This window comes from Stegodyphus dumicola, chromosome 2 (assembly GCF_044657685.1).
Source record: "Stegodyphus dumicola isolate Sdum_Otavi_A_Nest chromosome 2, ASM4465768v1".
NCBI lineage: Eukaryota > Metazoa > Arthropoda > Arachnida > Araneae > Eresidae > Stegodyphus > Stegodyphus dumicola.
The window spans coordinates 154,089,503-154,115,750 of NC_140769.1; the positions used below are offsets into that span (position 1 = coordinate 154,089,503).

Below are 26,248 nucleotides of genomic sequence, written 5' to 3' on the forward strand. Positions count from 1 at the left end.
AATATCAACCTCACTACCCCAGATTTCTCTGAAATTGGAAAAGCTCAATTGCATGATGAGGAACTCAAGAACCTAATCTCAAATCCCCAAACCTCCCTTCAGTTACAACCGCTGCACATTGATCCAACGCTTAAAATTTACTGTGACATAGAGAACAATAGAATACGTCCCTATATTCCTGTCAATTTTAGACGTGAAGTGTTTAATGCCTTGCACAATTTGGCACATCCTGGAATCCGTGCCACCAAAAAGCTGATCGCAGACAGATTTGTCTGGCCAGCAATGAATCAAGACATCACAGAATGGGCTCGTTCATGTATTAGATGTCAACGGTGTAAAGTATCCCGTCACACTCACAGCCCCATTCAACAATTTAACCTTCCAGCAAGACGCTTTGATCATGTGCACTTAGACTTGGTTGGCCCATTGCCTCCTTCAAATGGTTACACTTACCTCCTCACTTGTATTGATCGGTACACAAGATGGCCTGAAGCCATTCCTATTGAAAATATCTCCGCTGAAACTGTAGCTCGAGCATTCATCTCCCAGTGGCTTTCAAGATTTGGCATGCCTACCACCATCACTACTGACCAAGGCCGACAATTTCAATGTCACTTGTTCGCATCCCTCACCTCTCTTCTTGGTATTCGCCATATTCGCAGAACACCATACCTTCCATCTGGAAATGGGATGGTGGAACGCTTTCACCGATCTCTCAAACAAGGTCTGAAGTGCCACAGTAGCACACACTGGAAAGAAGCCTTACCCCTAGTCTTCCTTGGTCTTCGCACAGCATTCAAAGAAGACATTGGTAGCACTTGTGCTGAAATGTTATATGGTGCAACCCTCCGTCTGCCAGGTGAATACAATTACTTCACCCAGAATCTACTCCAGTTATTGACCCTCCAACATTCCTTCAACGTTTACGTGAGACCATGACCAATATCTCGCCAACCCCAGCATCTTCGCATAACCGGCCAAGCTATTTTGTACATCCTGTGCTTGAGACATCTTCGCACGTATTCGTGCGCAACGATGCAATTAAGCCAACTTTAACACTTTGATATGATGGTCCATTCAAAGTTGTCAAACGAACACCGAAACATTTCACCATCATCTGCAATAGCAAACAATCAGTGATTGGAATCGATCGTCTCAAACCAGCATTTCTAATGCAAGATCCAACAACTTCCTCATCAACATCACTCCCGGAAGAAAGCTTACATCCCGTTAAAGAGCAACCTAAAACTACCAGATCTGGAAGAAAGGTTAAATTTAACCCAAAGTACTTATAACGTACCGATGGTACTTCGGGGGAGTACTGTCAACACCGACTCTACTTCAAGCCTAAGCGCGCGGTTCGAAAATTCGTGTGACGTCACGACTTCTGGTCATAATAAACTTCGGAACGCATGCAGTGGCTCTTTGCTGATTGCTGAAGCTTGTTACGTTGTGCGAACGTGAAGCAGAATACTTTGATTTTTTTATGGTTTTAAGGTTGGATGTATTTTAGAGAGGTAAGAATACATTACTTTACTTCTGTAAAGTTATATTTTTCTAATTATATCAACGTTTTTAGGCGTATGTTCTAGTATACATGTGTTATTTCTGGTAGAGACAAGGCTGCTGTGCTATGTATAATTTCTTTTTGAATAATGTTGTGTCAGCCCATCGTAGAATAAACGGGCTTCGCATAATTATATTACCTGATCTGTTTCAGAATGAAACATTCTTTTATGGACCTGTATAAATTTGATGTTATAATATAAGCTAACACATTTTATTCTTAAAATTTTACATGCCATTAGCTATACATTATAACTATTTACTCCCTTTTATATTTAAAAATAATTAATTTATATTTTATACATAACTATTTACTCCCTTTTATATATTAATTTAAATAAAAACATTTCAGTTATTAAAATGCCGGGTAGATGCTGTGTACCATTATGTAAGGGAAACTACCCAACAGGACCAAAAGTGTCTGTATTCTCCTTTCCTAAAAATGAAGATTTGAAGAGAGAGTGGCTTTCTGCAATCCAACGGAAAGACTTTTCACCCAAAAAGAGTTCAAAGGTAAGTAAAGTAGAGTTATTAATTAATAGTGTAGATTCTAATTACATATAAGGGTTCATTCAGAAATTTTTAAATGATAATATTTTGTTACATAAACCAGGATATACAGAAATAAAGGATTGAAATAGAGCTTTAATCACTGCAAATATTCTCTGGTTCTATCTGTGAAATGAATATTCTTTACTACAAATGCTCAGAATGAACCCTCTGATTTTTAAATTATTACTATTCACATAATGTTTTTTTTTTTTTTTTTTTTTTTTTTTAATTTTCTCTAAAGGTTTGTGAATTGCATTTCAAGGAAAGTGATTTTAAAGTTGAAGCTTCAGCATTTGATTCTAAGAATGGAATTTTAATTTCTGCTCCACTTCAGGTGCGTAGATTAAAAGAAAATACAGTGCCATCAATATTTAAGGACTATCCATCTGTATACAGTTCAAAAAGTAGCACCATTATACGAGAAGATCCTGATGCAAAAAAAACTGCCCGTGAGTGCCATAATTTACAGAAAGCATTGCGTGAAAGCCTTAAAGAATATGAAATGTATAATAATGATTTGAAAATTAATTGTTCTAATGATATTTTGTCATGTATTGATCGCTATGGAATATCAGCATTTTGGCATGTATACACAGTTCCAGATACCTCAACTGTTTGCTTTATTCATATTGTTTTTAGTCCTGGGCCATCAATTGATTATTCTGTAGTTGTGAATGACAATCAAGAAATGTCTGTATTTATTAAAGAAAAATCTATTATGCAATTATCTCCTTACACATTCCCACATAAAGTTACAAATTTTAATGAAATTAGGACTGTTTTAGATAAATTGGCTAATCTTCAAACCAAAGAGTTAAATTCAAAATTAACCATAACAATTGATATAATTAATGAATTACTGCAAACTATCTCTAACGACAAAAATGAGAGCATTATTAAATTTTTGCAAGACCAGATGAATCTTTTACTTTGCCCTAAAAATAATTTTAGATACAATCCTGATGTACTAGTGTTAGCATGCTTGTTAAATACTATATCACCACATGCATATAAATTTTTAAGGGATAGTGGCAGTATTATTATGCCTCATCCTTCGACTTTAAAAAAAATTTGTAGCAATTTAGTATTGTCACCATGTAATGAAACAATTGATGAAAATTTTTTAAAATATATAAAAAATCGTGTAACTTTCCTTGAGGATCGAGAAAGAAAAGTGATTCTTTTGGTAGATGAAATTTATGTTCAGCCATATTTTGATTACAAAGGAGGCTCTGTCATTGGGGCTGCATTTGATTCTTCCAGTCCGGCAACCAGTGCATTTGCTTTTATGATATCCAGTTTGGAATCTTCATTCAAAGAGGTAGTACATATTATGCCTGTTAACACAATAAATTTTGAAACATTACATTATGTAATTAAAAAAGTGATTAGAGGTCTTGAAAATATGGGAATTATTGTAATTTGTGTTATTACAGACAACAATGCAATAAATAGAAAAGCCATGAGTTTGTTTTCAAATCCACCACATAATTCATTTGTTTACAAACATCCAATGAATGGGAATAGGCCTCTTTTCTACATAATAGATGCAGTTCATTTATTTAAAAATATAAGGAACAATTGGCTGAACCAGAAAAATCCTGGTACATGTATGTTTTTTCCAAATATTGAAGATCTTTCAAAGAAGCACTTCAAAACTGCTTCGTTTATGTCTTTGAGAAAGCTACATGAAATTGAAAATGACCAACTGATTACATTTTCTAATGGTTTAACTCTTTCACCTTCTAATTTAGAGAAACAAAACATTAAACTGGTTCTTAAGATTTTCAATAAATTTACTATTGAAGGTCTGATTCATTTAGGTCCTTTGCATGAAATACCACACTATTCAGATACATCTGAGTTTATATCCATACTATGCAAATGGTGGGATATTATGAATGTTAAAACTATGTTTAAAGGTATACATCAAAAGAGTGAATTTATGAAGCCATTAACAGCAGATGATTCTGATCCAAAAGTTATTTTCCTCAATCAGTTTCTTAACTGGTTAGATGCATGGGAATCAATGAAATGTTCAACAGGCATGCTTACAAAAGAAACTCATGCAGCTCTCAAACAAACTACTTATGGTATACTGGAGTTGACTAGAAATTGTGTTGAAGAGCTTGGAATGAAATATATACTTCCAGGAAAAATTCAGACTGATGCTCTTGAAGCCCGGTTTGGTAAACACAGACAACTTTCTGGTTCTCAGTATCATATTTCAATGAGACAGTTATTAGAATGTGAAAAAAAATTAAGAATACAATCAAGTATTAAGTTAGAATTGATTATTAAAAATACTACTGTCCCTTTAACATCATTTGAATATGATGATAATCTTCATGATATTATAGAATTAGATAATACAGTATATTACCCATCATTAAATATTACGGAGAGTGATGTGAAGGGCATTAGTAGCCATCTGCCAGTTCTGACTTATTTGGGTGGTTACTGTTGTCATGCTGTTTTAAAGAAAATAAAATGCTGTACCTGCAAACAAAACATTACAATAAATTCCACAGTTAATCATGATCAAACGTATGATCTTATAAAGAATCTTGATCGTGGTGGACTCAGGTGGCCAAAACCATTTATTGTAAATATAATTATGTATAATTATTTAATTGTAAATAAGCTGTGTAGTGAAGAATATGAAGATTTTTTGTTGGAACAAAATCAGAGGAAAATTGTTGCAAATTTGACTTTTAAAATTTTAGAATTAAAAGAAATGCTCTTTGATGATATTATTTGTGATAATGGTCATACAAGTGAAAGTATAAGCAAACTGATAATTTGGATATCAACAAATATCATGCTCAAGAATCTTTGCAATAGGAAAAATGACGATATTAAGTCCAATAAAGAAAAAAAAAAGAAAACTTCAGACACTTGCAAAGTAACATTGATGCTGTCTTTAAAAGTAATTTTTAAAGTTCTCTCAAACTGCATCTTTGCTAAATATCTACGTGTCATCTTTGGCGAGCAGCTGAGATTTAAGAAGCATGTTTGTTATACATTTAAATTGCTTTATGCCAAAATTTATTTTGGACTTGTATATATTATTCTTTGCTTATTTAACCAAGTTTTTAATATTACTCAAAATTTTATATAATTTTTAATTTGCTTTATACTAAGTTACTTCTCAAGGTCCTGAAATTTCTATATTGTATTTACAAGCGCCTTTGCTAAATATCTACGTGTCATCGTTGCTGAGCAGCTGAGACTTAAGAAGCATATTTATTATACATTTAAATGCTAAATATCATAATTTATTCTGGACTTGTAGATATTATTCTTTGCTTATTTAGTTATTTAACCAAGTTTTTGGCATTACTGAAGATTTTATATTTAAAATTTTCTTTATACTCAGTTACTTCTCAAGTTCCCAAGTTTCTATTTTGTATTTCAATTGTGTTTCTTAAAATGTTCATCATTATTTAAGATTTTGTATCCTGCAATTACATGGCATAGTGTAGTCATAGTGTAGTAGTGTAGAAAGAACATATTACATGGCATAGTGTAGTAGTGTAGAAAAAAGACAAATTCCATAATGTCTTCTTTCTGCACAATCTAACTCTAATATTTCTATTTATGCAATAATTGTATGGACTCTTTCTGGATAGTACTACATGTTCAGCTCAAGTAATATTTGCTCTTCACATTATTCACAGTGAATAAGCACAAATCAATCTACTAATATACCCGTGTGGTGACCGGGTGTGAAAGAATAGTCCCAATGTAGCTCATACATGTCGTAAAAGGCGACTAAAATGGGTACCCAGCATCTGGGGGTATAGCCGGGCACCCTGCCCCTGGGGATTATATCAGGGAACTGGTCCTCCAGGTTGGGTGTGGGGCTAACTACCCCACCCCATAAAAAATCTCACTGTTAAGAAATCCAAAGATAGAATTAGCCGGACTGCTTCTACTGGAAAACGACTTGGAAATGGCCTAGGGACTTTTCGTTTTGGAACATGAAAAATAAGCAAACAGACTAAAAGTTTGAAAAGTTATTGAAATAATTAAATAAAGAATGATGAAGTGTGACTGCAAGGGACGTCCGGTATCCTTTTCTGTCATTGCACTTTTCCTGACATGATAAGGCTCTACCACGTACACTTTGGTAACGAGGCTTGGAAACCTCGGCTAACACCTTGTTGTTTATTAAAAAGAAAAAGAGACATACAGCAATAATTATATTTCATAATAATAATTTTGACCCAAGCTCTATAAATATATTATAATATTAATTTATAAGTCTTTACAAAGTTATATACATAGGTCTTTATAACATTTCACCTGTATAATAGTTATGATATATGATTTTAAAGACTAAAAAATAAATTTGTTCTGTTTTTTCTTTCTTTGTTTCAGGTATTCATAACGAAGAAAGGAGTGTTTTTATCATGAAATGGCTCTCAGGTGTAAAAATGCATAGGATATATCTTAGTTTATTGAAGTTAAGAATTGGTGCTTTGTGGACTAAAAAATATGTGCAATATCCATTGTCACACCACTCTGTTCAAGAATATCGATCAGTCCTGAATGATAAAGAAAATGATTAACAAAGGAATATCTAGAACTTGATTGTGTGCATGATTTAATTCCAAATATAAGTATTGGAATAATTCATCCTCCTTATTTTCAACAAAAACTCTTCATTTGGTAATATACATTTGTGCTTATCAGTGTGGTGTCTTGTGTAACAAATCGTCAGTATTATAAAATAGATGGAAAGATCTTTGATTATTGCAAGAGCTTTATGTGCTGAAGAAGTAAAAAAATGTCCCAGATAATTGTGGATATTATGAAACTGAGTATCATAAGAATGGAAAAATATTTCTTAAACAAATTACCTTGTGATGCATGTAATGAGTATGTTTATTTTGTTTCATATAACTGTAAATTTAATTATTGATAATAAGCAAACTTTTTTTTTTTTTCCCCCTAAAATGCCATTGGTGTATTGTCATTATTCTATATTGACATGTATTCTCTTACATTTATCATTGAAACCAGAGATTTTATAATAGAATATGGGAAACTTGTGTTGAAGGCCTGTTGATTGAAATACAAGTGACCATTACATCTTTGGAATTTGCATTCTCATTGCCAATTTTGAAAAGACATTCTTTTACATTTTCTTAAAAAAGTTAACATTCTAATGACTTTAGAAGTAAACATTGGCGACTTCATATGAACCAGTCTCTTGGCGAGTTTAGCAAAAAATTTGCCGATGGCTTCCCCATAACAGAACTGTACTGGATTCTATACCTGAATATTGCATTAAAAGGAGAGAAAAGCATTTATTATGAAGATAATAAATGATTCATATTACGAATGTTCATTTCTTATAATGATCGAGTTTTATATTCTTGCATTGTATTTCTTTTGTGTCAACGCAGAATAAATTGTGTCGGATTTCAGTTATAATGATATGTGTAAAGATGCTGTAATAAAATTTGTTATAAATGTACTGTTGTGTATTTTTCTTTAGCAGTTGAATTTATGAAAATTTGTATTATTTTCTAACAAATAAAATTTTATATTTTAATATAAATCCATCTATGGACATTACAACAGATATTATATTCTGGAAAATAATTTATTATGCCTTTTCAAAACTAAGTTTAAAATGAAAACAAACTTGAATGCATAATAATTTTTAATAAATAAATAAAATGTGAAATATGAAAAGTGTTCTGACATGTCACATTAAGACTGCAATCAAATAAAGAATTCTTTATACATGCATTGGTTTTTGTTTACAATTTGCATAGTCTTGAATATTTTACTGATCTAAATTTATTTTAAAAAATTTGATGTCATGATGAGTAGTGATTTTAGGTAAAAGTTTACAATTGGGTGTCCCTTGTATTTTGGCGATTCTTTTTTGACACCAAGATTGGCGTCAGGAAGGCACAATTTCAAAATGGCCACTATACAAAACCAAAATAAGAAGTCAAAGAATCGCACAAGCCCACCAGTGGGCAAGCGGTAAAAGCCGCTGAACACTGGTAGTTCGGTCCAGGGTTCGAATCCCGGCATGGGCTGGCTGCATGGGCGTTTTCGTGGCTTTCCCCATGTGTAACTTGGATATGAGCCAGTTTACCTTAAAAAGACCTCGGTTTAATCCTAGTATCCGGTGCACACAGGATTTGGCGACTTTATGATGAGCAGTAAAAACGGGACATATATGATGAGTAGTAAACGCGTCATTCAAAGAATATATATAGTTATACATAGCATATACTATGTATATAGTGTATAGTATATACATAGACGTTCTTTGGGTCATTTTTGGTGATGGCGATAAGTTTCAAAATCGCACCAAGGCTGCACCGTATACTAGGATTTTAAAAGTTTAATCCTAGTATCTGGTACACAAGGGATTTGGCTACTTTTGCCCACTTTATGATGAGCAGTAAACGGGACATATACGATGAGTAGTTAAACAGGTCATTTTGATGTTGGCGATAATTTTCAAAATTGCACCAAGGCTGCACCGTATACTAGGATTTTAGCAAGACCTCCACGGGGCATTCCTCCTTTTCCTGTAGTGCTTAAAGGTGGAGCATGTAATAAGTAAAAGGAAAAAAAAGAATTGCACGAACTCTGTGTCCATGTACACATCGATATGTTTTCACTTAAAAAAGCATCCTAGAATTGCACAAACTAGGCATTGCGCACTGCCTTAAATTTGTCCATGTACACATCAATCTATTTTCATTTAAATAAGGAAGCTAAAACAAAGTTAAAACTATCATGGTAACCTGAAGCAAAGATTCATTGCCAAAATTAAAAAAAAAAAAAAATGTCGCTAATCAAAGGGGCACCCAATTCTACACTAGAGCCTGATTATATTTTCTTAATATATATATATATATAATGTTTAAAAACTGATATCATTTTTACTTTAAACAATATTCCCGAAAATATATGCTCTCTTTTGTGAAATGTTTACTTTATAATCTGTGCAAAATATTACCATAAATAAAAAAACTTAATTATTTCTTAAATATAAAGTAATTAAATACTTTTATTATCCCTATGATTATAAGAATTATAACTGAAAGGGCATAAACAAAAACACAAAGGAAATGCAGTACTGAAAGTTTCTGGTTAGCGAATAATTTGCAACAGAGCAAGCCATTACAATACTATTAGAATTGATTAGTAAGGTAAACATTAGTTGAGCATTCTTCCACAGTAGCAATAAATTTTTCATTTATAATTCTTAAAACACGCCAAAACAGATTCACGATTGGTGCCTCTGATTTAAGGTCACACAAAAGTAAATTTGATTTAGCAGACCAAGAGATATTCCATGTCAAATTTACGAGAAAGATCTTCACCAATGTTAAGCTTATTATCTAATATTCATAACAGTTTGGTTAGTTGACTATCACAAAGCTCAAAAGTGCTATCTGCTCTTGGTGAAGGACTTTCTAATGAGAACTGGCTTGTATTCACTTTATACGCAAAAAAAAAAAAGCTAAAAAAACCAACCATGCAGACAGCATGTTCAGAAAAAGAACAGAAAATGTACTCTTAGCATTTAGTAACCTTAACCATTCAGCTACTCGTGGGTATAACTATTGTTCTAAGAGATAAGCAACAATTTTTCAGCAATAACTAATGTACTTTTTCACAGACAGAACTGAACAGTAAAAACTTCTTAAACTGTCGATTCAGATTCTAATTTAGTTTCTTCCTTTTAAAAGCAGGAGCTTCAAAACTTTCCTCATCCTGCTTTTTATTTTGAATAAGCCTCTTGAAAAAAAAAAAAAAAAATTCCATGTACAGTCAAACATTTTATGATCTTTGTTTTGATATTGTAACAGGAGGGAATATTTACCTCATCTGATTTTGCATATTTATAAATTCTTCGTCCATAGTTATATTTCCACATATTATTTTGTCTTGAAAATTTTGAATTATTTTTTCACATAGAAAGCATAATTTAAAAATTTCAGGAGGACTTTTAAATCCCCCCTAAATTTGAAAAATTAATTAATTAATACTGCTAATTAAAACATATTTCCTGTTCACACATTAAAAATAAATTTAAAGTAACTATAGTTAGAAATACAACATGAAGGTTTACTATAACATAAAAGTATGATAATAGGATCAAAATGATGCATAGAATATTTAAATTAATACTTCTTCAAAATGCCTAGACAAATACACAATTTATTTATCTTAATATAACGAAAAACCTAAATAATTTATAATTTAGATCATAACTATGTATCCAATTTTTAACAAAGGTGCAAACCAACAGGTTTGGTGACAATACATCAAAATATAGCATGCGACTTTAAATTACCAATCGTAGAGTAAAATTGAAACACGAAAAGTCATATCACATTTCTAACCAAGCACAAAATTTACATGAAATGTAGTGTACAATTTTACAAACGATAATAAAAGAAACACCACAAACAGTATCGGCTATAATTTACTGCACAGACACACACACATTCCGCAGTTTATTTTGTATTTATAAAATCATTTGATCATTAATAAATGATAGTTAAACGAAAATGCACGTTTTAAAGAAATACGAAGAGTAATTTATTCTAACATTCTATGAGAAAATTCGATGCTGAACTTACCTCAAAAACATGCTTTTGAGACCCCGGAATCCATTGATTTTGACGAGAATTAATTATCCATTTTCTTCATCTTTCTTCATTTTTGGCGAAACGTCCTAAACTTACTTTTTGAATGATTGGAACAATTTGATGCAACACATCCACCCATATTTGTCAAAATTAAGTCGGAATCGACCAACAAATATGTCAACAAAAGGACACTTTAAAATAGCGATAGCAACAAGCACGCTTCATTCGTCACAACGGACGACGCATCAAATCCCCCCAAGGTTCTTTAATATACTAAGGTTAGGCCAGGAACGGAAAAAGCGTGCCATTGGTTGCTGGTAGTGACGTCACCCGGGAGACAGGACGCATCGGCCGACGCGTCTGCTACATGATTTTGGTAATGCAAAAAATGTAAACTAAAGCAAAATGATCATTTTATATGTGGTAGATACACCGGAAATACCGGGTATATACTTTCCGATTAAGTATTTTGTTAAAGAAAATGTTTATTTTATGCATAGAATTCGTACGAATGCTGAAAATAATTGTAAACATTAAATTCTTTTCGTAAAGGGAAGCCTTAGAAAATGAAAAACGATATTTAAGTTAACTAAGGGAAATAAATATTGTAAAACAAGGTATTTTTCAATATTTTTTCGTAGTATTGTTTGCACTAAATAAATTTTGTTGAACAGAACATATGATGGCATAACTGCTAAGACCATGGTAAAAACATAATCAAAAAGTATTATTCTATTTATTTTCATTGCTCATGCACTTTTTTTAATACAAATGAACTTTGACATTCCATGAGAAAGATATGATCGTGATTTTCAGTTTAATTTACATATCTCAAGCAAAAATATATATAAAAAGATTTGACTTAACAAGTTCATATTTAAATACCATGAAATTCTACAAATTTCTTAATATCCGTCATTATACTTTTAAATAGTATACTTATCACATTCTTTTTAAAGTGAAAAGTCACTTCATACTGATTCACTTCAGATTTTAGCAGAAGTGCATATTTTTTCAGTATAATCTAAAAGTACTCTTATAATCCCTTACACTCCCAAGATTTCTATATAACATTTATCCTGACGTGATTATTTGCTATAGTAAATAATCTTCGATATTGGCATCCTATTCTTCCTTCCATACATTAAAAATGGAACAATTAAAATACATTTTCTTAGACATATACGCATAATAATAATAATAATAAACTTGCCATACATCTTAGTTTCAGCCCACCAGCAGCTGAGCGGTAAAGTCGCTGAACACTGGTAGTTCGGTCCGAATCCCGCGAACGGGCTGGCTGCATGGGCGTTTTCGTGGTTTTCCTCATGTGTAATGTGTATACGAGCCAGTTTACCTGAGAAAGTCCTCCAAGAAGGCATCACACCTATTACGCAGATAGCCCTAGTGTGCTTTGCCATAATTAAATACACCACCACATCTTAGTTTCAATTCAGCCTGTACACAAATAAAATATTTTTAATTACTAATGTATTTTTATCAGGTTGTTTCTTAAAATACTTTTGTTATACTCAAAATATGTGTTCAATATTAAATTATTTTTCTTTCTCTTATAATTAAAAACAAGTTATATGGAATCAAAATTAAAACATATGCAGCAGTTAAATAACACTGAAGAGTATCTACTTACTCTTTCGCTATTTGTATTCTAGCTTTATACACAGATTTGTTTTCCTTCAGAGCAGCTATGTGTAAGTTCACTTAGTTATATCAATTAAATTACATCAGACATATGCATCAGTTAAACAACACTGAAGGAAATATGTTGCTCGCTCATCGATGTTTGCATCATAGTGTGGTCGAGAAATTGTTCTTTCTTCTGAAGCATGTATCAGTTTACTTAGTTCTCAATGCTTAACCCAGACATTGCTTCAATACATAGAATTACTTTTGGGATGTAAAGAAAGTAACCAAAACATGTGAATTAACTTGGATAAGCGAATTTATCAACTAATCATTCAGGTAGTCACTATTGGTAAACACGAAACTGAGATTAAATATCTCGCTATAAGTCTACTTCATAAAAGGAAAATTATGATAAAATGAATAGCACATATTCTGGCATTTTCGATGTTGAAATTATCTGCTCTTTTGCAGCGAATAGTCCATAACTTACGAAGTTCTGGATCACTTGGAAAACGATGGTATGTGATGCCTTGACTTTTAGTTTTCCTTCTATAATTCTGACACAACGCTATAGCACAACTTGCCATTTCCGACTAGGTATAAAAGCAAATTAACAACACAAATCAAATGTATCCCAGATCAAATGCAACGAATGTAAACAAACGCCGAGAACTAACGACTGTCACCCACATGACGTCATGCGCAGGTGGCATAATTTTCTCCCTGCACTACGCATCGCTCTTGGGCCCCCCCTGCAAATCCCCGATGACCACAACTTGTGACGTCACAAAACCGCCATCTGGCTTGTAGAGTCGGTGTTGGTACTGTGGCGTTCCGACAGATACTTCAACTTCTATTCATGAGATGGCGCCACGTGTAAAATCCAGTTCTTAATCGGAGCAGCAAAGCGACGTCATTACTCACTCAGACTTCTCGTCAGACAACTGTATGCGACTGTAGCATGAACTGTGTTCCGAGCTCTGCGTTGATGTCTGCAATGTAATTTAAATTGTAATTTAGTGCTTAATATATTCTTTTGTTATAGGAGATTGTCTACTCTTATTTTCTTTAATTATATCATGCATTAAGCACACGACCACCAAAACTTCATGAAAACAAAATGGCGTCTAAACAAAAACTAACAGGTAGCTGTAGCAGGGTTGGTTGCCAAATTTTCGCCAAAAAATCGCCAAGTTACCATAATCCAAAGATTAACCTATCGTTCTTCTAAATCTGATGCATGTTTTCAGGTTTTAAATTTACTGCATGCATTTTCAACAGTTCAGCGCTATTTGCGGCGTTTCATAACATCAAAAGCTTTATATCCATTACTTTTTTTGGATATTTCGAATACTTTTACCATCTTTAAAATGATGAATAATTAAATTTATCATAGGATTTGTTGTTTAATTTGTAGCGTCTTTTTATGTTTATTTCAGATATAGAATTGTTAATGCGTTAAACAAGTAATTATTTCCAAATGCAGGCGATAATAATTTTGGTGATGAGTTTTCATTTGATACAAAATATCATCTGTCAGAACATTTCAGCAAAACGTCTAAGTGTCTGAATTATTATGCGAGTTATTAATTAACACTCTTTGAATAAATTATTTTATTGCAAGGGATGTTTTGTGGTCTTTATTTTGTAACAAGCAAGGCTTTAGAGACAAAATAGTACATTGTAAAAACATTCTAAGTATGTGTTTCAAAATTTGACGTGAGATCCATGCAAATAAGTTTTAAAAATGTAAGTGTCCGAAAATACAGCTTAGCCATTTTATACAATATTTACGACTACATTTTTTGTTGCACGAAAATATCGTCAAAATTTCTCGGCATTTCAATTTCAGTAATTGCGTTCTGAAGATTGAAAAGTGTTGTTAAACTACATTACGTAATTCAAAACTATCACTATATCATAATATTACTGAATAATTATGTTATTAAAATAATAGCAATTTTGAAAATACATTTTAAAACATGTAATATAGTACAGAAATGCTTTAAGTATTCATGTTTCCATAAAAATGGATCTAACACTGACAGCTGGAAAACTTATTATAAAACTCGACTAGTCCAAAACGTGGAATTTTAATTTCTGTCTTCTTTCTTTTAGTTTCCACAAAAATAATTCAGCCTTTTAATTTTTTTGTGGATGCCGTAATTAAGAAATACCACAGGTTTTACCAACGACTTCATATAACAGTATATTATCTCGTTGGGTTTTACCAAACGGAAACAAAAATATCTTGAAAATCAAAGCTGTTAGGGATTTTTCAAGATCCTAATAGGGAAATTAAAGAGTATTGCGTAAACTACGTACTGTTATGTCCGACGCGCAGAAGATACTATCACAGAGATGCGCGATATTTCTGTAGTGTCTAGTGTGAGTTGAAACTGTGTTGGCGAGTTGCGAAGCGGAGATGAAATGTTGCTCAGGTTCTTAAGTTTGCAATAACCCGGACACTTCATTTTAGTTTTATCCCAGTATATTCACCACAGTGCTCAAATTTTCCGTATTACATCCATCCTGAAATATGCTGGGGCAAACGGCTTCAATTTTAAATAATATTCGTCAGGTAGGAGTTAGTAAAATAAATCGGAATATAGCAGATTTAGGCCTAAACGCGGCAAGGTCAAATATATTGAGGGCTTCCAGTTTTTTACTGTCAAGATATTTTAGTTCACATTCTATACCAGAAAATTTGCAATATGTCGAAGATGCGGAGCAACCATCATTTTTTCATATGGTTGAGTATTTTTACCACAAAGGATGGCAAGTCGTTGAAGATAAACTTGTCGAAGAATTTAAAGGAAAGTTAAGTTTAGAAGAAAAACGTGAAAAAGTTAGGGGATATTTGGGAATTTTGGGACCATGTCATTCAGTGCTGGAAGTTTGCTTTCCATTGAAAAGAGACAGTGGAAAATATGTTATGATAAATGGCTGGAGAGCGCAACACAGTCATCACCGGACACCGTGCAAAGGAGGTATATTATTCAGATTAGTATATTTTGCTTAAAATAATGCTTATTAATTTTAAGAAGGATGTAACCGTTATGGTGCGCATATGATTTTTAGATGATGTTTGAAATTTCGAAATTTGCGTTAGATTTTAAAACTTTACGTATTTATTACTCTTAATATTAAATTTTCTTTAATGCAGAAAGTACTTGAAGAATGTAAAATTTTTAAACGTTTAGAATTTTTCAAACTTTATATTCCCTTAGTTTTATGCAGATAATGAGTATTTTTTTCTTCCTTTTGACCTTTTGCTGGAAGTATTATAAGTAAATATTTACGTTACTTTCTGCAAACTGTTTGGCATGATTTGATGTCATTCTGGCTGCATTTCTATGTTTTTTAGGTCTGTGTGTTATAAGCAAATGAGATTAAAGTGCATTAGGCATTCAACCAGCTAGTTTTTTTTAATTATGATCTGTCAAATGAGGTACATGCAGTTTTGTATAAATAGTTTCTTGCACAGTAGGATTTTGTAATTCCAAGATTCTCAAAAATATTTAAATAGTAAGTAAAGCGTATGAAAATTATTTGCTTGCCCATATTCTTAAAACAAAAAGTTTGATTTGAGATCTTGGTTTTGTTTAGTTCTCTTTCATCAAATGAAATTTCCCATTTTAGTTTATATTATTTTATTTCTCTTTATGCCTTTTACGTGGTTATTAAATCAAAATGAAATTCTCATAGACATTTGTATGCATTTTCCTCTCAAAGAATTTTTCATTGTAATTTTATTTCTTTTAAAAATTATACATTTTATGTATTCATAAGCATGTTTACATATGAGTATTCAGAAACTCTTAAAACTCTAAAGGATTTCGTATAGTTAATTATTAACCTTTTGACTACTAATGGGATATGTATGACCCACTAGAAGTTTGAAAATTTCTGCTGGGTTAGAAAGTACTTAGAATCTCCTGAATGTTGGGGATCATCTTCCAGTAATTGGAAAATCAAGATACTGCTGTGCTCACTGTACACAAATAAACACAGAGAAAAGAACAAATACGAGTTTCCCAATGTGTAGTATTGGGTTATGCAAAGAATGCTTTACCCTGTACCATGCAATGTTAAAATCTGTTTCATATCATAAAGTTTTCCAGAATAATAATTGTGCTGATAGTAAGTTGATCGCTACATGTGGAACGTAGGTATCCCATCATTAACTATGGCTGGGACATGTGTCCGAGCCTTTGGCTTCAAAACTGTTTGTCAAAAAATTCCCAAATGCTAAATTTTCCTTATTTATGACATATTTTGTCCACTTAAATGGAATTTTTTTTTAAATTCATAGTCGAAGAGTTAGGACTGATGACTAGCTCATTTTAACTGTTACTCTTTCGTAGCTTGTGACCATAGCTCATTGCATGAATTAAAGCAAAATGTTAACATTATTTACTTAGATTAACTGACTGACTGATAACTTATAGCCATAATACCACTGAGATCAGTAGTTTATCTGGCTCGATCAAATTTATGCCAGATGGGCACGATAACATAGAACTATCTTCACATAGTGTCATCTGCAAGGAGGAGCTAAGACGAATAAAGAATAGGAAGACCAGCAACGCAAGTAACCGGCCCGGTAAAGGCGTGACTAAGTGGGAGTCATAAAATGAGTGTAGAATGTGAATAAAACTAGTGAATTTAAGAAATACACAGTACAATAAATGAGTAAGATACAAAATTAAGAATGCTAATAAACACATTGGGTACATTATTTACAGGTGGGAAAGTTCGAGTCCCTGATAAGTTGGGCCGCAAGTGGGCGCAGTTTAGCGTCCTTATTCAATATTTCGTTGGTAAAGATATCAAAATTTCTCATATGGTCACAGTTCAGAGTTTTTGTGAAGAATTTCCTGTTGATCTTATTCAGGTGCTCTTCTAGAGTGTCCAGTTTTAAGTCGCAGTGCAGTGTAGCATTGCTCACAAAAAAGTGAGCATGGGTGATAAGCCTTAGGACTTTGTTTTGCATGATTTGAAGTCTTTTTATATCCTCTTTGGTAGCTGTGCACCAGGCCAGCGACGCATAAGTCATCAATGTCCTAATTGCCATGATATAAACTAACCTCTTTTTCCTGAGGTCTAAGCTAGAATAATTACCCAATATAGGGATGAGACTATTTACAAGAGTGAAAATTTTTCTTCTGACCTCTGTTATATGACCTCCCCATTTTAATCTTTCATTTAGCATTACTCCTAAATATTTCACCTTACTAACTCTAGGAATCTCTTCAGAGAATAAGAAGAGCTTGCTATTAATAGTCAACTGTGTATTTTTCCTCCTTATCATTAATAATTGCAGATTGCTGCCATTAATAGCAATCCTCCAAGTCGCACATCACTTTTCTACCTCTGGTAGAAGCTCCTGTAACTTCTTGATTGCAGGGTGTGCATTTGCGGACTTTACGGCTAATGCTGTATCGTCCGCATAGCACCCAAGAAAGTGATTTCTGCCAGTGTGAGCCCTAGGGAAGTCATGAACATAAAATAAATACAGGATGGGCCCTAAAATGGACGCCTGCATTCATGGTGCGTAAACTGGAGATGTCCTTTCCAATAGCCACAGTGAATTTCCTATTAGTGATGAAGGACATAATTAGCTGAATCAGCTCTCTATCCATAGGGAGGTTTATAAGTTTATTAATAAGCCACTCATGGCGAAGGCATTCGACCACGTCTAGCATGAGTAAGGCAACATTTTGTTTCTTGTGGAGCGCATCCCCACGAAACTCGACGAGCCGAACCAGCTGCTTCGTAGTTGAAAGCTTTCTCCGGAAACCATATTGTTCCGGAGGCAGTAATTCAATATAGTTTTTCAATCTGCTGTAGATTATTCTCTCAAAGATCTTTCCTAGTCACGGAAGCAAGCTAATGGGCCTGTACCCATCTGGCTTAGTGTTATCCTTACCGGGCTTAGGCAATAAAATAACTTTTGCGATTTTCCATTTTGTGGGAAAATAGCAATGACTAAGACACGCATTGATAATACTCGTGAATTTTGTCACAACATTGCAGGGCAGATTTCTAAGTGCGTGATTATTAATATCGTCTATGCCAAGGGCTTTTTTGACTTTAAATGTATCTCTTAGCAGTATGGGCATTAAGCCATTTCCTAACAAAGAAGCATGCCTCATTGACAAAATTAATGTCCATGGGTGTCATGTTAGGTCTGAACTGCCCTTCTAAATGGACCGTCGATTTGTCTTTATTATTGAGAGCAACAGAGTTTTCAGTATAAATCGGCTTATTGCATGTACACTGCCTTTTCAAGTTACGCATGAACGTCCAGAGAGTGCCATCATTCGGACTAAGATTCTGAATTTTTTCCTCCCATACATCTCCCTTATGCTCATCTATTTTCTTTTTAATTAATTTATTTAATTTGTTCATATCTCTTTTTACGTGAGGGCTCCATGTAAGGTGCCACGCTTTCGTCATCCTATTCCGGTCCTTAATCATCTCTCTAAATTTCTGTGGCAGAATGCCAGCGTTATTATTTCTTCTCACCTGTCTAGTTCAGAGTATCAAAGATGGGCGAATTCTGACTGAGAAACTTCTGGAACTTATTCCAGTCAGTCGTGCAGATCATTTCATTTTCTGCCTCTTTAGTAGTGCCTAGGTAAGCTATGACTGGTAACTTAGATTAAGCATAAAATGAGTGAACAAATATTGCAATCGTAGGCTTTTTTTTTTTTTTATGTATACAGAGTACTATTTATATATACTTTCTACTATTAGTAAATTTATGTAATGTACGACGTGATAATTTTTATTTTTCATTTGCATTAAAAGAATGGAATAGTTTAGCACCTATCATTTTATTATCACTGAGAAAGAAATTGCTACGCAGTTCTTTACCATATATTTTATTTACGGTTAATATTTTAAAACTTCAAAATTTGTATTTTATCTTTTTTGTCAATAAAATAAACTGTTATGTGTGTAATTTTTTGACATTTAAAAACACATAAAAGAGGACCAATCTTTAATTAATAATTTGATGAACTACTTGATGGAAGTTTTCCCAACATTGATGTAATTATTGGAACATTTATTTATAGCAAGCCAAAATTTTCCAACCAATTTTTCACTGGTAACAAGTTCAATGAATTCATCTGCAAATAGTTCACCATCTTCAGTATCAGCTGAAGCTTTTTCACCTGAAATTTTTAATTGCCTTATACTATTGTGATTTTTAAATTTGATTAACGAGGCCTATCGATTATGTGTACTTAGTTTTTAAGTTCATTTCTTCATGAAATATTTTAGCTTGATCCATTGTGGTCCCGTCAGTGGCATGCCCTCGCTGTGACGTTGTCTGATCCATTCAATCATCACTTCATTATTACATAATGAACAATTTTTCTGTTATTCATTGCACATGGGGTGTTGGAATCCACAAAAAATTCATTAAGTTCCTTTTTCTTATTTCTCATGTCATATACAGTTGACTTTTCAATGCCATTACTCGCATAATTTTGAGACGGATATGCCTTTGTCTATTTTTTGCAGCAAATCCACTTTTTGTTTAATGGACATAGAAATATGCTTTTGCTTTGTGATCCTTTCTCAGCTGCAGAATTAAAAACTTTTTGACATAATCGAAAGTTCAAACTTTAATTTTCATCAAATTGCTCTAATAATAATCACTTTCAAAAAATAATAAGCTTGATCAAATCAAAATTAAGGGACAGCACAATCTGCTGTATTAACTGAAATTCCTTGGAATCAGTACAGTATAATTTTAGCCTAGATTACTAGCTATACATTACTGGCTATGTATCATAAGATTGGCAACAACAAAAAAAAAAAAAAAAAAAGTTCTGCTAAATTTTGTTTTGCTTTTATCATGCACTAAGACAGTTACGCCTGACTTGTGTTAGTTAAGTTATTTATTATACCTGTGTCTAGTTCTTGCACATGCTTAAGGCTAATCTGTGTCCTGAATAAATAAACTTCCACATATACATAAGGCTTATCTAGGCCCACCACTACATACCACCTGATGCAGTCTGCGGGTCCTATAAAGCGCCTCCCTAAGTTCTAAATTTTTGCTGTCCCTAAACTTTGGATCCCAGTGCTTTCCTAAATTAGAAAATTTTGCTGCTCGGTGCTTTTCTAGTTTCTAAAAATTTTGTCTTACCTAAAATTCTGCCACCCAGTGCGGCCATATGAAGTCTGACGCTAGTTCTTGGTTTATGTGAATAACATATCAGTTTTTCTTAATTCAAATAGCACTAAATGTAATCTTTTGGCCTATGAGTTTCATTTACGAAACCTATTTTGGTTAATCTTTGGATTATGGTAACTTGGCGAAAATTTGGCGATCAACCCTGCTACAGCAACCTGCTAGTTTTTGTTTGGATGCCATTTTGTTTTCACAAAGTAAAGGCATTTTTTTTTTTTTACTCAACATTTTTTTTCCAGCAATCTGCTAGCCGAATTACGCTTATGCTAGAACTTTTATGGAACAAAAGTGCTTAATCATGACGAAGATTAGGTGCGAAATTGGGAGACAGTGCAGAATCGCCCACTGCTTGCCGAATTTTTAAGAATTGCACATACACGGTATCCATGTACACGTCGTCCAATTTTCACTTAAGAAAACATACCAGAATTGCACAAAAATGGCATTGCGCACACTCTTGACTTTATCCATGTACACTGCTAGTCCATCATATCTTGGTGGAATGCCAGAGTTTTAATTATTTTCGCCAAAAACATTTTAATTGTTCAGAACTGGACTTAGGAAATTTAATTGGAAAAGCACATCATCGTAATTTGTTTCTGTTTTTAAAAGATATTGGCTTTTATAATAGACTTTAACCTGTTTTTTTAAAAGATATCAGCTCTTATCATAGACTGTAATCTGTCTCTTACCTAAGCTGGAAGTTTTTACAAATGACTAATTGCATTGTTACCATTTGTCTGGCGCAGATAACCTTGACAGGTTTTGTGCCAAATTACAATAATCCAATCCAATGTACACTGCTAAAGTCCTAGCTAGTAACCTTTATCGCCTTACCTAATGGTCGCCAAACTACCTGTTACCATATTCTAAAGATTAGCCCCTATTTTTAGCATATGGAAAGAGATGTTTCTTAAATTTTTCATCAACATTTCTTAGCGCATTTTGCTTAAATCTGTAATCATCGCCAAGCATAATGTCAGCATAAAAAGTTGCCATACTTTTGTTATTCAATTACTAATATAAAAAAAGTGCTTAGTCATCACTGTATGAGACATTATTGAAGTTGCCATGTATTGAGAAACATGCGATGATGAAAACAAAATATAATAAATAAATAGTGATTCGTCGGGTCGGTGTTTTATATAAAATACTGGTAAGTATAAAATAAAAGATGTTGCCGTGTAGAATGTTTTGGTTTAAGATGTATGCCAAGCAGCTACCCAGCTATGTAGCCAAATTATTTATTGATCTCGCGAATTTATGCTTAAATGATTGTTTCCTCAATAATGATGTATTTTATTTAGTGCCTAAGTGAAATCAAGAATCGGGACTCTCCACATGTTTTATTATATGAAGAAAAGTTAAATACTTTTGCGTTAAAAAAAAAAATATATATATTGCTTTTGATGTCCGGATTTTAGATCATTACGGATATTGAACATCCGGATCTCGGACTTTGTACTGTACCAGTTCTTTGAGAACTGGTTGTTTGCCAGGCTGAACTTATAAAAATCTTTTGTCTCTGAATGATACTTGCTCTGTCCCCTTAAATGTACTGATAGCCTATACATGGCATAATAATGCAGAAAATTAGGATGTAGACATACGACATAAAATTAATATTTGTTTTAGAATGGTAATGTTTATTAAGTCTCAGGGTATTAAATACATGTTGCAGGTATGGCTTAAAAAATTGGAAGGACAGATTATTTAGATGTATCTAGCATCCAAATAATAAGTCTTTCTTTAAATTCTGGGTCTTAGCTGCTTAATCATATTTATGCTGAAAAAGATCCCAATTTGTCTTAATATATTTCTCAAGAGTTGTGTATTTTTAAGTTGATATATTTTAAAATGAAATATTTGTATTGTGATTTTCACCTTTCATTTATTCAGGTATCCGATTTAGCTTAGACGTAAGTTTGGATGAAGTCAAGGCCTTGTCAGCATTAATGACTTTCAAGTGTGCTGTAGTAGATTGTCCATTTGGTGGAGCTAAAGCGGGACTAAAAATCAATCCTAAGGAATACAGTGAATTTGAATTGGAAAAAATCACTCGGAATTTTGCTTTGCAGCTAGCCAAAAAGGGCTTTTTAGGTTTGTACAATTTTCTTCTTTAAACAATATTATTATCTGTATAATAAAGTGATGAATTACTTGTTAATGTGGTAAATGGTAGTTTTACAGTGAATACTGTCTGTATCATAATGATAGTTTTACAATGAATATTTGGTAATCGTGTGTGCTTAATGCATGCTATAATTAAAAAAAATAAGAGTAGACAATCTCCTGTAACAAAAGAATATATTAAGTACTAAATTACAATTTAAATTACATTGCAGAGATCAACGCAGAGCTCGGAACACTGTTCATGCTACCGCCGCGTACAGTTGTCTCGCGAGAAGTCTGAGTGAGTAATGACGTCGCTTTGCTGCTCCGATTAAGAACTGGATTTTACACGTGGCGCCATCTCATGAATAGAAGTTGAAGTATCTGTCGGAACGCCACAGTACTCCCCCCCCCAAGTACCATCGGTACGTTATAAGTACTTTGGGTTAAATTCAACCTTTCTTCCAGATCTGGTAGTTTTAGGTTGCTCTTTAACGGGATGTAAGCTTTCTTCCGGGAGCAATGTTGATGAGGAAGTTGTTGGATCTTGCATTAGAAATGCTGGTTTGAGACGATCGATTCCAATCACTGATTGTTTGCTATTGCAGATGATGGTGAAATGTTTCGGTGTTCGTTTGACAACTTTGAATGGACCATCATATGAAGGTGTTAAAGTTGGCTTAATTGCATCGTTGCGCACGAATACGTGCGAAGATGTCTCAAGCACAGGATGTACAAAATAGCTTGGCCGGTTATGCGAAGATGCTGGGGTTGGCGAGATATTGGTCATGGTCTCACGTAAACGTTGAAGGAATGTTGGAGGGTCGATAACTGGAGTAGATTCTGGGTGAAATAATTGTATTCACCTGGCAGACGGAGGGTTGCACCATATAACATTTCAGCACAAGTGCTACCAATGTCTTCTTTGAATGCTGTGCGAAGACCAAGCAAGACTAGGGGTAAGGCTTCTTTCCAGTGTGTGCTACTGTGGCACTTCAGACCTTGTTTGAGAGATCGGTGAAAGCGTTCCACCATCCCATTTCCAGATGGAAGGTATGGTGTTGTGCGAATATGGCGAATGCCAAGAAGAGAGGTGAGGGATGCGAACAAGTGACATTGAAATTGTCGGCCTTGGTCAGTAGTGATGGTGGTAGGCATGCCAAATCTTGAAAGCCACTGGGAGATGAATGCTGAAGCTACAGTTTCAGCGGATATATTTTCAATAGGAATGCCTTCAGGCCATCTTGTGTACCGATCAATACAAGTGAGGAGGTAAGTGTAACCATTTGAAGGAGGCAATGGGCCAACCAAGTCTTAAGTGCACATGATCAAAGCGTCTTGCTGGAAGGTTAAATTGTTGAATGGGGCTGTGAGTGTGACGGGATACTTTACACCGTTGACATCTAATACATGAACGAGCCTATTCTGTGATGTCTTGATTCATTGCTGGCCAGACAAATCTGTCTGCGATCAGCTTTTTGGTGGCACGGATTCCAGGATGTGCCAAATTGTGCAAGGCATTAAACACTTCACGTCTAAAATTGACAGGAATATAGGGACGTATTCTATTGTTCTCTATGTCACAGTAAATTTTAAGCGTTGGATCAATGTGCAGCGGTTGTAACTGAAGGAAAGTTTGGGGATTTGAGATTAGGTTCTTGAGTTCCTCATCATGCAATTGAGCTTTTGCAATTTCAGAGAAATCTGGGGTAGTGAGGTTGATATTCTTTACACGAGACAAGGCATCAGCGACACAATTATCAGTACCAGAGACATATCTGATATATGTACTAAACTGGGCGATGAAATCCAGATGTCGAAGCTGACGAGGAGAACATGAGTCAGAGTTTTTTCTAAAAGCGAAGGTTAATGGTCGATGATCAGTGAAAATGATGAAGTCGTGTCCTTCCAAGTGTGCCGGAAGTATTTAACAGCACAGCACACAGCAAGTAGCTCTCTGTCATATGTGCTGTATTTCCTTTCTGCAGTAGTAAGTTTTCTGAAGAAGAATGCCATTGGGGAACGTCCTTTAGTGGTATGGGCTTGAAGCACTGCTCCTATGGCCGTGTCAGATGCATCTACCATTATAGAGAGCTGATCACTAGGTGAGTGATAAGAAAGTGTGGCTGCATTTGCCAGATCGTGTTTGCATTGCACGAATGCTGCAGATGCAGATTCAGTCCAAGGAACAGCTCGTTGATCGTTTTTTTTTTTTTTTTTTTGCTATTCTTCAGAAACTCATGTAGGCAGGCGTTTTTGCGGCATTTGGCAGAAAGCGTCGGTAGAAATTTAACATTGCTAGAAAACGCTTCAGTCGAGAGATGGTTTTGGGCTGAGGTAGGTCGTTAATTGCTTTGACTCTTTCCGGTAAAGGTTTGACTCCATTTTGGGTGATAAGACATCCAAGAAAGGAAACTGAGGGTTGACCAAGTAGACATTTGGATGGATTTCGTTTTAATCCATGATCTTTAAGGCGAGTGAAAATATGACGCAGATGTTGAAAATGTTCTTCCGCATCTGTAGATGCAACCAGGATATCATCAAAATATGCGATGCAGAAATCGAGGCCAGACAGTACTTGGTGTATGAAACGCTGAAATGTTTGGCCAGCATTGCGAAGGCCAAATGGCATATAAGTACTCAAAGAGACCAAATGGTGTAGTCACTGCGGTCTTGGGTACATCTTCAGCATGCATTGGGATCTGATGATATGCTCTGGCAAGATCGAGGGTAGAAAATATGTTTGTTCCATGAAAAAGATGGGTACAGTCTTGGATATGTGGGACTGGATATCTGTCAGGGACTGTGACGGCATTAAGTCGACGATAATCTCCACAAGGAAACCAGTCACCATTAGACTTTTTAACCATGTGAAGTGGACTGGCCCCTGGACTTTTAGATGGGCGAATGGTTCCCTGCGCTAGCATGAATTCAAATTCTTTGCGAGCAGCTTTTAGCATATCTGTAAAAAGACGACGAGGCTTGGAAAATACAGGTGGACCATGTGTTTCAATGTGATGACACACTTCTGGCTGATGAGTATGCTGCCCTGATTTGGATGGGTTTAAAATGTCAGGGAATTCTGCTAATAACCGATGAAAGCGTGTGCCGCCCGATACAACACTTATGTTGGTAGGTACGTTCGATATGTGAGAAGCTTGGCCCTGTGATGTCAGCTGAGTTGTTGCATCAATTAAGCAATTATTCTTGACATCCACTAGAAGGTGGAAACGTGTCAAGAAGTCGACACCAATAATTGCTTGAGTTACATCCGCAATAATAAAAGGCCAGTTGAAAGTCCGGCGCAAGTTTAAATCAAGTGTCAATAGTTTGGTGCCGTAGGTTGCAATTTGGGTACCATTGGCTGCATACAGTACAAGTTTATTAAGTTGGTGAGCATTTGTTTTAGTTCTCGAGAGCACTGATATGTCAGCTCCAGTATCTACTAGAAAACATAACTGAGTTGAACGATCAGCCAGTACTATTCTGTGGATGTGGCGGACATTCTGTTGGCCAGCAG

The 26,248-nt window shown here is 34.3% G+C and overlaps 2 protein-coding genes across 2 annotated transcripts in view; both read left to right on the forward strand.

Moving 5' to 3' along the window:
- Positions 1-1,381: 1,381 nt before the first annotated feature.
- On the forward strand, positions 1,382-7,603 carry LOC146998619 (THAP domain-containing protein 1-like). The gene is made up of 4 exons (XM_085811314.1): positions 1,382-1,517; positions 1,919-2,079; positions 2,360-2,452; positions 6,502-7,603. Exons 2-4 carry the CDS (start codon positions 1,927-1,929, stop codon positions 6,535-6,537), a joined length of 282 nt encoding a protein of 93 aa, XP_085667440.1. The 5' UTR covers positions 1,382-1,517; positions 1,919-1,926; the 3' UTR covers positions 6,538-7,603.
- A 7,142-nt stretch (positions 7,604-14,745) lies between these two features.
- The window catches only part of Gdh (glutamate dehydrogenase, mitochondrial), a 69,921-nt gene continuing 58,418 nt past the window's right edge, over positions 14,746-26,248 (forward strand). Inside the window, exons 1-2 of the mRNA XM_085811315.1 lie at positions 14,746-15,394; positions 22,516-22,716. Of these exons, the coding sequence (XP_085667441.1) occupies positions 14,944-15,394; positions 22,516-22,716 (652 nt within the window). The 5' untranslated portion in view covers positions 14,746-14,943. The remainder of the gene's footprint in view (positions 15,395-22,515; positions 22,717-26,248) is intronic.

Coding starts and splice junctions, on each gene's coding strand:
- LOC146998619 (XM_085811314.1), top strand. CDS start 1,927: ATGCCGGGTAGATGCTGTGTACCATTATGTAAGGGAAACTACCCAACA. Junction 2,080..2,359: donor CACCCAAAAAGAGTTCAAAG/GTAAGTAAAGTA, acceptor TTTTCTCTAAAG/GTTTGTGAATTGCATTTCAA. Junction 2,453..6,501: donor TAATTTCTGCTCCACTTCAG/GTGCGTAGATTA, acceptor TCTTTGTTTCAG/GTATTCATAACGAAGAAAGG.